This window comes from Myotis yumanensis, unplaced genomic scaffold, assembly GCF_028538775.1.
Source record: "Myotis yumanensis isolate MYYU_CA2020_CCGP unplaced genomic scaffold, mMyoYum1.0.hap1 SCAF_1, whole genome shotgun sequence".
NCBI classification, from domain to species: domain Eukaryota; kingdom Metazoa; phylum Chordata; class Mammalia; order Chiroptera; family Vespertilionidae; genus Myotis; species Myotis yumanensis.
The window spans coordinates 172,104,887-172,120,150 of record NW_027223752.1 but is presented as its reverse complement, the minus strand read 5'-3'; the positions used below and the strand labels follow the sequence as shown (position 1 = coordinate 172,120,150).

Genomic DNA, 15,264 nt, shown 5'->3' with positions numbered 1-15,264 from the left:
ATGGGGGTGCCAGAAGAAGAGAGAGAGCAAGATATTGAAAAGCTATTTGAAGAAATAATGACTGAAAACTTCCCCTACCTGGTGAAAGAAATAGACTTACAAGTTCAGGAAGAACAGAGAACCCCAAACAAGAGGAATCCAAAGAGGACCATACCAAGACACATTATAATTAAAATGCCAAGGGCAAAAGACAAAGAGAGAATCTTAAAAGCAGCAAGAGAAAAACAGTTAGTTACCTACGACTGTCAGCTGATTTCTCAACAGAAATGATGCAGGCCAGAAGGGAGTGGCAAGAGATATTCAAAGTGACAAATAGCAAGAACCTACAACCAAGATTACTTTACCCAGCAAAGTTATCATTTAGAATTGAAGATCAGACAAAGAACTTCACAGATAAGAAAAAGCTAAAGGAGTTCATCATCACCAAACCAGTATTATATGAAATGCTGAAGGGTATTCTTTAAGAAGAGGAAGAAGAAGAAAAAGGTAAAGATAAAAATTATGAACAACAAAGTGACAACAAATACATATCTATCAACAAGTGAATCTAAAAATCAAGCGAATAAAAAATCTGATGAACAGAATAAACCGGTGAATATAATAGAATCAGGGGCATAGAAAGAGAGTGGAATGACAATTCTCGGGGGGGGGGGGGGGGGGGGGGCGGTGCGGGAAGAGATTGGACAAAAATTTTACACCTATGGACGAGGACAGTGGAAGGGAGAGTAAGGGCATTGGGTGGGGTGGGAACTGGGTGGAGGGGAACTATGGGGGAAAAAGAGGAACAACTTAATAATCTGAACAATAAAGATTTATTAATAAATAAATAAATAAAATGAAGGCTACTAACAATGCACAGAATGACCTCGTTTCATATAAAAAAAAAAAACCTCATGTGCTTATCTTTGGGATTTTAAAAAAATGCTTATCTCTAGTTTCTAAATTTTCTACAGTGAATCAGTAACACTTTTATAATAAAAACATAAATTTATTTTAAAAACGCACCTTACATAAAAATTAACTCAAGATGGGTCATAGACCTAAATATAAAGGCTAAAATGATAAAGCTTCTAAAATAAGGCATAGAAGAATATCTTTGGAAACTTGGAAGGCAAAGATTTCTTAAAGGTGATACAAAAAGCACTAATTATATAAGATATATCATATAACAAAAGATTTGTATCCAAGCTATAGACAAAAAAAAATAAAGAAAAAGAAAAAGAAAAAGCAACCCAATTAAAATTTGGGCAAAATGAACACATCCCTGAATTAACTTTAATCCATAGGAGAAATTAGCACACACAAAAATTAATTTTATACTCCTCACCTCTATTATCTTTTCCCACCAACCAGAAAGTTTACAATTCCACTGTCAAAGAAAGATGGGCTATACTCTTTATACTATAGGAGGAATCTAAGATATGAATCCAAGACAAGATAGACTTAGATGCTGTTGTACCCAGTGAACAGAAAGACAAATTTGAAAATTCTATTCTTTATGCAGTAGCCTTGACTTCTGGCTAAACATGACAATTAAGCATAAATATTGATCCCTATTCCCTCCCTCTAAAATCCATTAAAACAATAGTAAAACACACACACACACACACACACACACACACACACACACACTTTTAAACCAGAAGAAAAAAGAATATATTACAAGAGATGAGGAATGTCAACAAATTTGGGGAAGATGAAGAAATAAAAATGAGTGATAACTGGTTCTTAGGCAGAGTAGAGAAAGCTGAAACCTAGTGTATAAGATGCAGAGGAAGATGCTGAGAGGAAGCAAGTCATTTCATTTAGCAGAACCATGGTGGGCCGTGGTTCTTGATAGTAATTCACCAATTACTATGGAAAGTGAGGGTGAGAAATAAGAAGGGGCATGATAGAGGGATGCATAAGGAGCATGTGGATTACCCCCTCCCCCTCCATGTCCCTTCATAGCTGGGTGAGTACCTCTGCTCTACCCTAGCAAGGGCTGGAAGTATATTCTTTAGAAAAGTTGCATCAAGGAGTTTATGGGCTCAAGAAGATCAGGCACAGCCCGACACCTGCACCAAAATCAACTGGGATATAAATTTAAGATGTAGTAAGAGGGTAGGAGCATAATGCTTTTTAAAGTTCAATGTCCTTTTCTCTTTCTCTTCATTGAATATAACTTTTGCCCTATTGTGTATGAGGCAACATTTATTGCCAATGACAAAATTCAATTTCAAGCTGTTAGACAAAATTTTAGAAAACTTTTATCTGTACATAAAAAACAGTTTCTAAATGCTTGACATTTTCTGATTAGATTGGTAATATAACTGACATGTTTATTTGATACTGTGTAACGAGAACTGTCAACATTGTGAAAATCTGCACATCTCAGTGTACTGATATTGTTCAAATGACCAAATGCACTGTTGCAAAACTATGAATGAGTAAAAAATATTTATTTAAAGTCCAAGATAGACCAATAGCTTTTAATGTAATAGAGTAAGACTTAAATGGTGTCATTCCAGGTTCCACATTGCAACCAATCTTTAAGAAAATGCCACTTATCGAGTTTGGGTGGAGTACCAGAGAATATCACAATTACATAAAAAGGCGATTAAAGTACTTTCCTTTTCCAACTACATGGTTGCTTTTTTTTTGGCCAGACTTTCTTCATATATTTGAACCAAAATAACATAAAGAAATAACAGCTGGGACCGGTTTGGCTTGGTGGATAGAGCGTCGGCCTGCGGACTGAGGGGTCCCTGGTTCGATTCCGGTTGGGGGCATGTGCCTGGGTTGCAGGCACATCCCCAGTGGGAGATGTGCAGGAGGCAGCTGATCGATGTTTCTCTCTCATCGATGTTTCTAACTCTCTATCTCTCTCCCTTCCTCTCTGTAAAAAATCAATAAAATATATTTTTTAAAAAAGAAATAACAAAGCATTAAAAAACAAAATAACATAAAACAGAGATGTATTCCTGTTTACATAAGGAATACATTACTTATTTATATCTGTATGGACTCATGGATTCCAATTTAAATCAGTAAGCTGTAATTCATCACAATAATTATTTCTTGGATGCTTAAATTGTCCCAGATTTGGTCAAGAAGAGACCCTTCAAGTTAGTTTCTTTGTCCTTTTTATGTGTGTTTTTCATGGTGAGTGGTATTTATAAACCAAGATGTGGATGCTGGGTGTGCCTGTTGATATTGGGGTGTTGCTGCTTCCAAGCCTTCACAGCAGCCAGAGCTAGAAAACATATATACATATACAGACAGATTATATATATATAATGGTCCTCTCTCCATATTGTAAACTACAAGGTTTACTTTAGCTGTCTCCCTTTCTATAATTGTAACTTCTTTCTACAATTTTGAGAAATCTGGCTCCCATTATCCTTAACATGCTTATTTATACGGTCAGTCCTCATATGAAAATAATCTACTGACCTTGCCAGACTGCCTCCCAACTAAATGACCGGTACACCTTTCTCACAAGAACCCCCAACACATCTCCAAGAGGCTGCCACCTTTGCAAGATAGGCCTTCCTATCTCAGGCTTCTGATCCTAACAACTTTTGGTATGCGTTATTCTGGAAGGAAGGGATGAATGGAGGAAAAAAGGAGATTGGGAGGGAGGAAGGGAAGGAGGAAAAGTTCTTATATTTAATGTAGTTGATTTTGTCAATATTTTTCTTCATGATTTAGATTTCTTTTATCTGAGAAATCCTTTCCTACTTCAAATTTATAAAGATATTATAAAATGTGTTATTCCAAACGTTTTATAATTTTCTTTCCTCAATTAACTTTTTAGTCTACTTGAAATTGTTTTTTGCTTGTGGTGTGTGGTAGGCACTCAATATCTTTTTTTTTAACTTCCTTTTTCCTCTTCTTTTTCTTCTCATTTTATGACATAGAAAACAGTTATCACAACACCATTTATTGAAGTGTATTTCTTCTTCATGGAATACATTTTTTTATTGTAAAGGGAAAATAATTAGTTTTTAAAAAGACAGAAGAAAGAGAATTTAAACTCTGTGCCATGTCTAAGCTTCAACAGATCATGTACCTTTATCTTCAGTTACAATCAGTTTGGTTTATACAATATTGTTTCCTGAGAAGAGAATTCAAATGCTAAGCCAAGATTGGCAGTAGAACTAAAGGATTGCTACTACTACTTCCTCTAGTAGAACTAAAGAATTATTCCGATATAAACTCAAAATGGATAAAGGACTTAAATGTAAGATGGGAAACCATAAAAATACTAGAGGAATCCAAAGGCAACAAAATCTCAGACATATGCCGAAGCAATTTCTTCACTGATACAGCTGCTAGGGCATTGGAAACTAAAGAGAAAATAAACAAATGGGACTACATCAAAATAAAAAGCTTCTGCACAGCAAAAGAAACCATCAACAAAACAACAAGAAAGCCCACTGCATGGGAGAACATATTTGTCAATGTTATCACTGATAAGCGTTTAATCTCCAACATTTATAGGGAACTCATACAACTTAACAAAAGGAAGATAAACAATCCAATCAAAAAATGGGCAAAGGTCCTAAATATACACTTTTCAAAAGAGGACATTCAGAAAGCCAAGAGGCATATGAAAACATGCTCAAAGTCACTAATCATCCAAGAGATGCAAATCAAAACAACAATGAGGTACCATCTCACACCTGTCAGAATGGCTGTCATCAACAAATCAACAAACGACAAGTGCTGGAGAGGATGTGGAGAAAAAGGAACACTTGTGCACTGCTGGTGGGAATGCAGACTGGTGCAGTCACTATGGAAGACAGTATGGAGTTTCCTCAAAAAGTTAAAAATGGAACTCCCATTTGACCCAGTGATTCCACTTCTAGGAATATATCCCAAGAAACCAGAAACACCAATCAGAAAGGATATATGCATACCTATGTTCATAACAGCACAATTCACCATGGCTAAGATTTGGAAACAGCCTAAGTGCCCATCAGCAGATGAATGGATTAGAAAACTGTGGTACATCTACACAATGGAATACTATGCAGCTGTAAAAAAGAAGGAATTCTGACCATTTGCAGCAGCATGGATGGAACTGGAGAGCATTATGCTAAGTGAAATAAGCCAGTCAATGAAGGAAAAATACCACATGATCTCACTCATTTATGGATAATAAAGACCATTATAAACTGATGAATAAAAATAGATGCAGAAGCAGAGCAGCATTGAACAAACTGTCAAACTACAGCGGGAAGCCCGGGGAGGCTTGGGGGTGGGTGGGTAAGAGCTCAACCGAAGGACTCATATGCATGCATATAAGCATAACCAATGGACACAAGACACTGGGGTCGGGGGGTAGGGGAGGCCAGGGGAATGTCAAGGGGGAAAAAAAAGGAGACATATGTAATACTCTTTGTAATACTTTAAACAATAAAACAAAATTTAAAAAAAAGAATTATTCGGATTGTATTGCCAATCAACTCTAATAGATGGTAACAGAAATAACAGAACAACTCATCTAATGTGCCATTAAAAGGCATAACTTAACCCTTTGCATGCCACACATTGCCTTGGATTAATATTACACCCCACAAATGCTCATGGCTGTCCCTTGACATGAAAATGTGTCAGTGCTGACACTGATGGACACGCAATCATTTCTGACTGGCCAACTGGCTATGCTGATTCATCAGAACATGAATCCTCTCATCTTTCTTAAGAAAATATGTAGCAATACATAATGTTCTTTGATTAAAAACAACTGCAAAAACATAAGAAATTATGGAAATATCTAAGAAGTATATAGTATGCTTATGGGTGAGTTAAAACCCTGTATACTGACTGAGGTGGAATGTCTGTCCAAAAGATGCTAACAATGTATGCCAGAGATCTAATCTATTCTGAAATAACTTCTTACCTTTCCCGAATCAGGGTATGACGATTTTAATTGTTCAAATTCCCTGAGCTACAGAAGACGTGTAGTCAATAATTGTTAAAACACCCGATCAGGCCAGCCATACTCATGTGTTTGTGGAGCAAGAGAGCCACTTTTAAAATCGAGACTGTGGGCTCTTTCTCATATTAATCTTAGGGCTAACTGATACTTTAGATTGTCAGTTACTAATGCTTCTTTTCCCTTGATGGAGACCATATCTGTTGCATTTATAGTCAGTGAAAAATCGTTTTGCTGTTGTAAAACAAGTGGGAGGTATGGGATTCCAGAAAATGACATCTCAGTTTCCTCACAGGCGAGTCACCCAGCAGAACCTGGGCAAAGAGGGGAGCTGCTTGCATGAATTTGCTTACTCACTAAGGGCCTTTCTGTTCTGAAGATGAGCTAAGAGTGAAAGGCCCCCTTTAGAGAGGAATTTAGTGGGAGACCCAGATGAAAATGGATACTTTCCAAAACAAAAGATGGAGATTCTGTTTCTCGTAGTTAGAAGTAATGGATAGAGATTAGAAATGGGGATAGAGGGGATCTGTCATCAAAGACAGATCATGATAAGATTAAAACCTGATGCTAACTTAGAATAGCGGGTGAGACAGCTAAGCTTATTTTGAGGTTGAAATGAACCTTGGTATCTCACTAGCTAGTGAACATGTGTCAAGTAAATCATGCAAGTTGGACAGAAATGGATGAGGGCTTAAGACTGAACATTCAGGGCCCCAATGCCAGAGAGCCCTCCAGGAATGGAATTAATGAAACGGTGATGGCTCAAAATAGAAAGACGGAGCACACTCAGACACATTGAGAAATGGCTTTCTCCGTAAGGGCCGGAGAGGGGGGCAGAACTCAGGACACAGTGACAGAGCAGCCTGGGGCCCAGATTTGGAGATGACATTTAGAATCTATTTTGGGTGAGACTGCTACCATATTTTTTAACAGTGTCATCCAAATCCACTTACTTTAGTCTAGAGAACACGGAGTGAGATCAATAACAAGGAAACAAGGTGGAGTGTTTTGCTAAGATACATGTGATTAGGTTGAGTCAGATTAGGTAATGAACTCTATGCTTTCTGTGTCAGCCAAATCTATGCTAGAGTCAATGATTAACCCTGCCTTAGGTGAACTAAGAGATGAAGTAATTTTCCTAAATTGATGGCAGTGAGGATGGGTTGATGGGTGCAGGGTGTGCCTGAGGATGCTGTGTGGGAATGACAGGGGCCATCCTAGCTCAGGATGTTGGAAGAGACAGTAGTATTAGCAAAGCAAAAGGTGAAATGCAGGAGGGAAAGAGTCAGGACAGCTTGAGGATTTTTAACCTCATCCCATCTGGAATTTTCCCTTGTAGATATGTGGATGTATTCGGTATGGTCATTCAGCAGCTGGTAGGGAATTTTAAAGCTCACATAGGTTATTAGTGGTTACTTCTGCCATTACTTAGCAATGCTGAAAAGAGAATTTATATAAGCTACAGCTTTGTAAACACAGCAGTGGCCCTCAATAATACTCTGCTTCTTAATTCCATACCAAGACTCAGAAAAGATGTGAGAATTGATTTCATTTATGGTAGAAATCTCAAAATTCAACAATACCTTGTGCAGATGGTGAGTGGTACAGAGTGGGAATAGCAAGCCCTTTTTAAAACTGTATTTTTTTTTATTGATTTCAGACAGAGGAAGGGAGAGAGAGCTAGAAGCACCAATGATGAGAGAGAGTCACTGGCTGCCTCCTGCATGCTCCCTATTGGGGATTGAGCCCCCCAACCCAGGCATGGGCCCTGACTGGAATTGAGCCGTGACCTCCTGGTTCAACCACTGAACTATACCGGCTGGGCAGTAGCCCTTATTAACTACCTGCTAGGAGTGGTTCTCAACCTTGGCTGCACATTAGAATCACCTGGGAATCTTTTTAAAATCCTGATTTCTGGGCCTCATCCTCTGGAAATTCTGTTTCTTTGTTACTAATGCTGTGTCCCCACCCCATAACAAAGAAACAGAATTTCCGGAGGATGAGGCCCAGAAATCAGGATTTTAAAAAGAGTCCCAGGTGATTCTAATGAGCAGCCAAGGTTGAGAACCACTGTGCTAGAGCCTCTCTTTCTCAGCACTTGATACTTAACAAATTAGAGGTTTTTCCTGGATTAGTTTTCTGAAGCCAATCTCTGAATTCTGACTTTTGAAAATGAAAACTCCCTTTTCTCAGCTTCCTGTCATTTCCCACTCCCTTTCTCACTTCCTACACCCATAAACTTCTCCAGAGCTCCAGGACCCACAGGGCCTTACCTGCCCCATGCTTTTAACTGAGTGTTCTGCCCATCTTGGTTCTCACAGCAGAGTGCCTCAGCCCAGTCTCTATTCCTAGACCTGCTTGATTGGGCCTGTCTTGAATAAACTCACAATACCAATGGCCTTCAGAAATGAATTGCTGATGACTGTCATTCATATTTACTACATGATCCAGCATATATGCTCAGCACGACAGAAAGACATGAAAGGAATATCCACCCTATATTGGATGGTCTCGTCTCTGGTCACAGAGGATCTCTAGGCTGATTAAGTTACTTTCCTCCAAGTTTAAGCAAATCTTGGGACAAGCAAATTAAACAAAGAAATATGAATTTGTATACAGCATTGCCAGTTATCATCTTAATAGAGAAACACTACTGGAAAGAAGACTAAACTCTTATGTCGACTTGTTTGCAAGTTGTATTTCATGAGAAAAATTGTCTGGAAAAATGACCAGTGATTTTTTTAGTGACTACCAGCCAAAAATTAAAGGAATGAGATGGCTCTTAAGTGATGATCTGTGAGATTGAGACAGAACCTAATGACTTTCCGTTGCCTCTAGAACTCATCTCTCTAGTGATCTGTATTAGTCATGTGCTGCAAACTTGAATTCTTCTCATCTCCACAGGCAATGAAGAATAGGTCCTAAAACTGAAGCTTTTGAACCTAATGACCTTTTGATATTAAAATCATGTTTCTCTGAACACTTATCTAATGATGTATCTATAGTAAAGTAACTTAGGGATTTAAATATAACAATTTTCCTTTGGAAATCAGACGTCTATACAAAATGCCATTGTGCCTGAAGGTGGTAGGTACTCAGTAAATATGAGAAATAAGTGTTGAATGAATGAATACCAGAAAGTCAAGATTAATTAAGTATTCCTGAAGAACTTTATGACAAAATGGATTTGAAAGTAGCCATTCTTTGGTTCAAATTATTTTTGAGAAGAAAATAGTTTATATAATTACATGTGAATAGCCATTTATAAATCATTTATTGAAATGCTTTATATGTAAGGAACCATTCAATAAAACGGGAGAATGCCATGTTGTTCACTTGGAGTCCAATTTGCAAGAATTTCTGTTCAGGAAAGCCAAGTGTGCTTCACATGTTCAAATATTAACATATCATTTCAGTAAGAATCAAATGTCTTTCAGACATAACGTTATTAAGGGTATTGCTATTGACCAGTTTTATGAAAAGTACACTCCAAGTGAAGCATAACTGCAGACCTTTTTAAATGAAATGGTCCTTTGTGCATGTTACCGTGCTTTGTATCACATGATGGTATTACCATGAACACACCTAATTGGACAAGGACAGACTCTTGAGCCAAAGGCAGACATCTTCATCTGACCAGCAGCTTATGAGTTGGCTGGAACCATAACAATGCATAATAAGGATGTTCCCTAGGTACTGGATGCATGTTGCAGTCAGATTCTCTCTTTCAGGGAGTTTAAATCAAAGACAGATGCAGCTGGTGGAAAAGAGGAGAACCTGAAGGGTGCAAAAATAAGGCAGCAAACAGAAGCCTGAGACAGGAAGGTGATAGAAGCTGTTTTCAGTGGCAGCAGGGAGGTAAGAGCAGTAGAGGCAAAGTGCTGAGTCACCGAAATGGTGTAGCACTAGAGAAGAGAGAGAATGACGTGCATCAACCACTGAGGGCAAGCAAAGGCTGTTTCTTCTGAGCATTCAGTAGGGAGAGAGTCTGACACTGTTGCCTGCATATGGACAAAGACTCAAAGGCAAACAGAGGAAAGGGAAAACTGTACAGTAAAAAAAAGGGAAGGCTTCGTGTGTGCCCGGATTGGAGGCTGTTGGCATGGGGAGGCTTACATGAGCTAACTAGAAGCAGGGCATCCTAAGTGATTGGTTAAGGGTGCATATTTGGCTTTTTCTGGTTGGTCCTAAGATGGAAATATGGACAAAAATTAGGGATGCTGTCAGTTATTAATCAAGTCCTGTCCATTTGGGGCTGATTGTGACGGAAATCATTGTATAGCTTCCTGGGTTGCCACCAGAGATAGCAATCTGGCTTCTTGCAATTGTGACTTATAGCAAGTTGGCTTCCTGGTGGTTTATTGCAGACAAGGAGCTGATTTCCTGGGCAGGTCACTGCAGGCTGTTGGTCAAGGGTCTATTTTTATATATGGTCTTATCATTGTCAGTTGGTATGTTCAGTCTCTCAAGAGTCTCTAGTTATTATGCCTCAACTGATGATCCTGTTCTCCACAGGGGCTGACTCTGTGGTTGTTGAGATGGTTTCCTATATTTTCTGCTTCTGTTTCTAAAGCTGTGATTGTCTCAGGTTTAACACAAAAACTTCCATATCCTGGGAAAGACATTAGTTCTAGGCAAAGTGACATTTGCTTAATATTTGCATATTCCTGCAATAGAATGCTGCACTGAGGTTTAGGAGGCCTGCATTTCTGCCAACAACTCTGTGACCTTGGAGAAGTTGCAGAAGAGCATAATGGTAATGTGCACCTTCTGGAGGCCGTGTACAGTCTTGATTTTGAGAATTCATTCTCTATAGCTTTGGGAAAGTTACTTCAGTGTTGAGTCCAATTGTTCTCATTTGTAAAAATAAAAATTCTAATAATTCTAGCTTTTAGGATTATTATAGGGAGCATATAAAATAATACATGCGAAATAATTATCCCATTGCCTGGCATATAATATACTTCAATAAATTTATACACTCTGCAAATATATTTTTCTTTCTAGTACTTTCTGTTATGGGTTGAGTTGTGCCTGCCACCCCAGAAAAAAAATTTATATGCTGAAGTCTTAACCCCCAGTACATTAGAATGAGACTATATTTGAAGAGAAGGCCTTTAAAGAGATGATTAAATTAAAATGAGGTCATTAGAGCGGGGCTTTCTTTAGTGTGAGTGGTGTCCTGTAAAAAGAGGAAATTAGGACACGCACAAGTACAGAGGAAAGATGATGTGAAGATACAGGGAGAAGACGGCCAACTACAAGTCAAGGAGAGAGGCCTCAGAAGACAACAGCCCTGCCAACACCTTGATCTCAGACTTCTGGCTTCCGTGATCATGGGGAAATTTCTGTTGTTCAAGCCATCTAGTCTGTGGTACTTTTTCTATAACACCCTGAGCAATCTAATATACATTCTTAAGATGAACATCCTAATTTCAGAAAATAAATTGAGATGGAGTAGCAACATATTTAATCTATATCTGATTCTCACACATAAATAAGAAATTATCATGCAAAATGTTTCTATTCAAGAGACCTGCTCTGTAGCAAGAAAATATTTAATTACTTAAATGTCTCAGATTAGTGAGTTTCTAAAGATGTGACTGAAATTTTTAAGCTATATAATTCCTAAAATCACTTATTGGAAGCAGATTTATAATTTTTTTTCATAGATACCTGATTCTTAATGTCAACAAATAGGAAAATGAGTGTTTCAGGGAGCTGTCTACACACTCCATGAGAAAATGCCATCATAACCAGCCAAGCAGGAAAATGCCTCTTAGAAGAAATGGCTGTTGTCAAGGATTCCCTCTTCCCCATGTGTCACCCTCAGTTCCAGGGCTACTCCCTGGCTGCCGGTACAGTTGGGAATCTCCAGGTACCAATATTATGAGCTCCGGTGCGTTAATGTCCACAGAGTGGGGTCCTCCTCCAGGGAACGGCCGGCCGGAGAGGGGCAAGGGAGGCTGAGTCCTGAATCTGTCATGCCTGTGATGGAATAGCTTTTAATAAAAGCACCCAGTGAGGGAAGGGCAATTAAAAGGAAAGGATCTCATCGTGTAATGAGTTGAAGTTGTAGCCTTGACCTTTTCACTGGAACCACTGAAGCATCCTCCCCTCGGTTCACTGACACAGGTCATCTGCCAATGCCTGGCTGGTTTTGAAAGAGACTGAAGTTGCTCCATTTCCTACATTCCCGGAGTGAGCTGACTCTCACTCAAGGACCAACCATCTGCCTGGCTTAGGTGTAACTTACCTCCAGAAAGACAGGAGCAGTGCAAGAGAAAAAATAAATAATAAAATAAAATGAAATGCGCAATCTTGTCTTGCTAAGTCGCAGCCACAACTAAAACAAAGTAACACCACGGCACATATGCTGTAAAACATAGGGGCGCCCTCTCTCTAGAAAGTCAGGATAACTTCCGACGCCTCTCACACGGAACAGAGAGCTTTGAGTAACAAAAACTTAAGACACTCAGACTAACGGAGGTTTCTAAAAAGCATTCCCAGCAACATGGAGTAGCTAGGAATAAGTAAAATACTACTTACCTACATACACAGAGTGACTGACACAGCCCCTCATCGATGTCATCATTTTAAGCCCCATTTAGTCATACACAACCCCACATGCAACATCTGCTGGAACATCAACCTCCATGTGACTTCTGAGCTCACGTCTCTTCTGCTCCCCCTGATGTTAGCTGGGGGAAGGGCTGAGAGTGGAAGTGGGAGGGGTAAGATTGCTTCTCAGGCCCTCAAAGAAGCAGCTGTCCCCTCCTAGCAGGGACTGAATTTTCAGCCTGAAGATTTTTGTCACAATGCTTTTTACCTTCTTTCCAGTCATGTTTTATCTTATAATTTTAGGATTTCACCATGCCTTGTCTTAACATTTTAGGGCCTCATTGAACAAATATATGTTAGATCAGTGATGGCGAGCCTATGACACGCGTGTCAGAGGTGACACGCGAACTCATTTTTTTGGTTGATTTTTCTTTGTTAAATGGCATTTAAATATATAAAATAAATATCAAAAATATAAGTCTTTGTTTTACTATGGTTGCAAAGATCAAAAAATTTCTATGTGTGACACGGCACCAGAGTTAAGTTAGGGTTTTTCAAAATGTTGACACGCCGAGCTCAAAAGGTTCGCCATCACTGTGTTAGATGCTCAGACTGCAGCAGTCACTATGGTTTTTCTACCCCAACCCAACCCCTGCCTCCTACCACTACCACTTCCATATTAATTTTGTTCAAGTTAACAATGTGCTGGGCTAAAAATCTCAACTTCCTAGACTCCCCTGGAGTTGGGGGTGGCAAAGAGACACCACTAGGGACAATAAAACACAAACCGAGGGTTTCAGGGGAACATCCTGATGAATGGAAGCCATGGTGGGGACAGTGCTCTGCTGCTTGCAGCTGAATGAATTTCTGACAATAGAGCGAAAGGCAAACCCAAGTACCATTGAAGTGGAGCAGTTATCTGCCAAGAAGTGACAGGGCTGCAGTGTTGACATCTTCTAGCTGAACTTTTTATTCCTCGGCCAATCTGAAAATTTCCCAGTGGTGGTTGAAGGAGAAGAATTGAGGCAATACACCTTGCCCTGTTTGAAGGAAGGAAGAGGGTTATGGGCTCAGGTTATTGCCTTTAAGCCTGAGATGCAGTGTGGGCGTTAGCTGTAAGGCCGCATACATGCTAATGAATCCATTGGAGTCTGTGCTCTGTGCAGGGTGAAAAAGCAAAGTTGTAAGCGAAGTGAAGGATACATTCCCACAGGGTTATGAAACTCGTCCTGGGCAACGATCTGGCCAGTCCCCGGGATGATCATCATAGGAAGGCTCAGAGGGCACTTTCTATTCTCTAAATTCAGATTTCCTTACAGACACTGCCATGTTATGCCCTTGAAGAGAAGTCAGTCCAAGACAAGAATTCTCTCAGTAGCAAACGAATTGTGACCGAAAGCTAGAGCAAATAGCAGAGGAGTATGTGGTTTGGGGAGAGGGGACGATGAACTGAAGAGATCTATGACTGCATTTCCTGTCTCTCTTTCAGAGTCACCTTAGCCCTTAGATCATCTGGTTAATAATCACTCACCTTTGGCTGGAGAAGCAAAGCCGCCCCCACTGGTCATGGGTAAATATAGTAAGACCCTTGAAAGGCAATGCCTTTGAGAAGCTGGGCTCCTCTATAGGCAGCAACCTCTCTCAATAACAAAGGGATAATAAAGGGACCTCCAGCTGGCCTGATGGGTGTTGTAGAACTCAAACAGCTGCTTCCGGATGTCTCATTCCCACCTTTCACAGCCTTTGAGCGGAAATATTTGCCGGCTCACTCATGGAATAGAAAATCTTTCCAAACAAGCAAGTTGGTGTAAAAGGCACAAGGTGGGGAGCAGGCGAAGTTTCCTGGTGGATCCCACCTGGAAAGGCAGCCTGAGTCCATGCTGGGGTGAGGGTGGTTCTGGGTACATCAGATTCCTTTAGTCCCAGACATAGGATCCAGGTGCCTGGGAGGGGGTCCTTCTCATTTTTTGTATTATCTCCTTTCTGGTGTTAGATTAATTCCTCAGTAGCAATCCACAACCATAAATATTCCCCAGGCTGTCGTGTGTGTGTGTGTGTGTGTGTGTGTGTGTGTGTGTCCATGTGCCTACATACTAGTATGTTTGGCGAAAAGGGAAAGTGGGAGAGGAGAAAGAGGCTCCTTCCTCCTGGAGGCTAAAATATTTGCAATTACTCCAGACATTTATAAGTAAATATACTTGCAGTGCTGTCTGAATGGCTCAAATATAAGAAATACAGAAAAGAAGGGATTGGGCTAAAATAAAAAGTGAGTCTTAGGAAAGCGACTTGCTGTTAAGTTTCAAGAACAGGTTTGTTTCTCTCTCTATCACCTGCCTACAAGGTCCCAGCCAACTCACCCTGCCAAGGCCAGTGACTCAGCAGAGTGTGCCTCCAGCAGCCACTGAATGACACCCTCAGAGCACTTCCTGTGGGTCTCTCCACCCCTGTGAGCAATGTCGTGACCAATGAGGCATTCGAGCTTTGCTCTTGCTCTTTCCATCTTGAAATGCATGCCCACCATGGTGTGCGTTTTCCGCATCGCCTCAGTACCATAAGCTAATGCAGGGAGGGCTGCTAGAGAGGCCTCCTGCAGGCTTCAGTCTCAAGCCTGCAATTTTCTGATCTGACTTGGCATTGAGAACAGCTGGATGGCTCTAACCCTAACAAAGGTTCCTTGGATCTGTGCACTGAGGGTATGTTGTTTTGTGAAATGATTCAGTGAAAACATACCCTTTCTCTTTTGTTGACTTTCTCTGTGCCCAGGACTGAAATCAATC

At 40.0% G+C, this 15,264-nt stretch overlaps 1 protein-coding gene across 1 annotated transcript in view; it reads right to left on the bottom strand.

The window, feature by feature from the left end:
- The window catches only part of CUNH4orf54 (chromosome unknown C4orf54 homolog), a 54,645-nt gene extending 39,619 nt beyond the window's left edge, over positions 1 to 15,026 (bottom strand). Inside the window, exon 1 of the mRNA XM_070433069.1 lies at positions 14,845 to 15,026. Coding sequence (XP_070289170.1) covers positions 14,845 to 15,026 — 182 coding nt within the window. The remainder of the gene's footprint in view (positions 1 to 14,844) is intronic.
- Between the last annotated feature and the right edge of the window lie 238 nt (positions 15,027 to 15,264).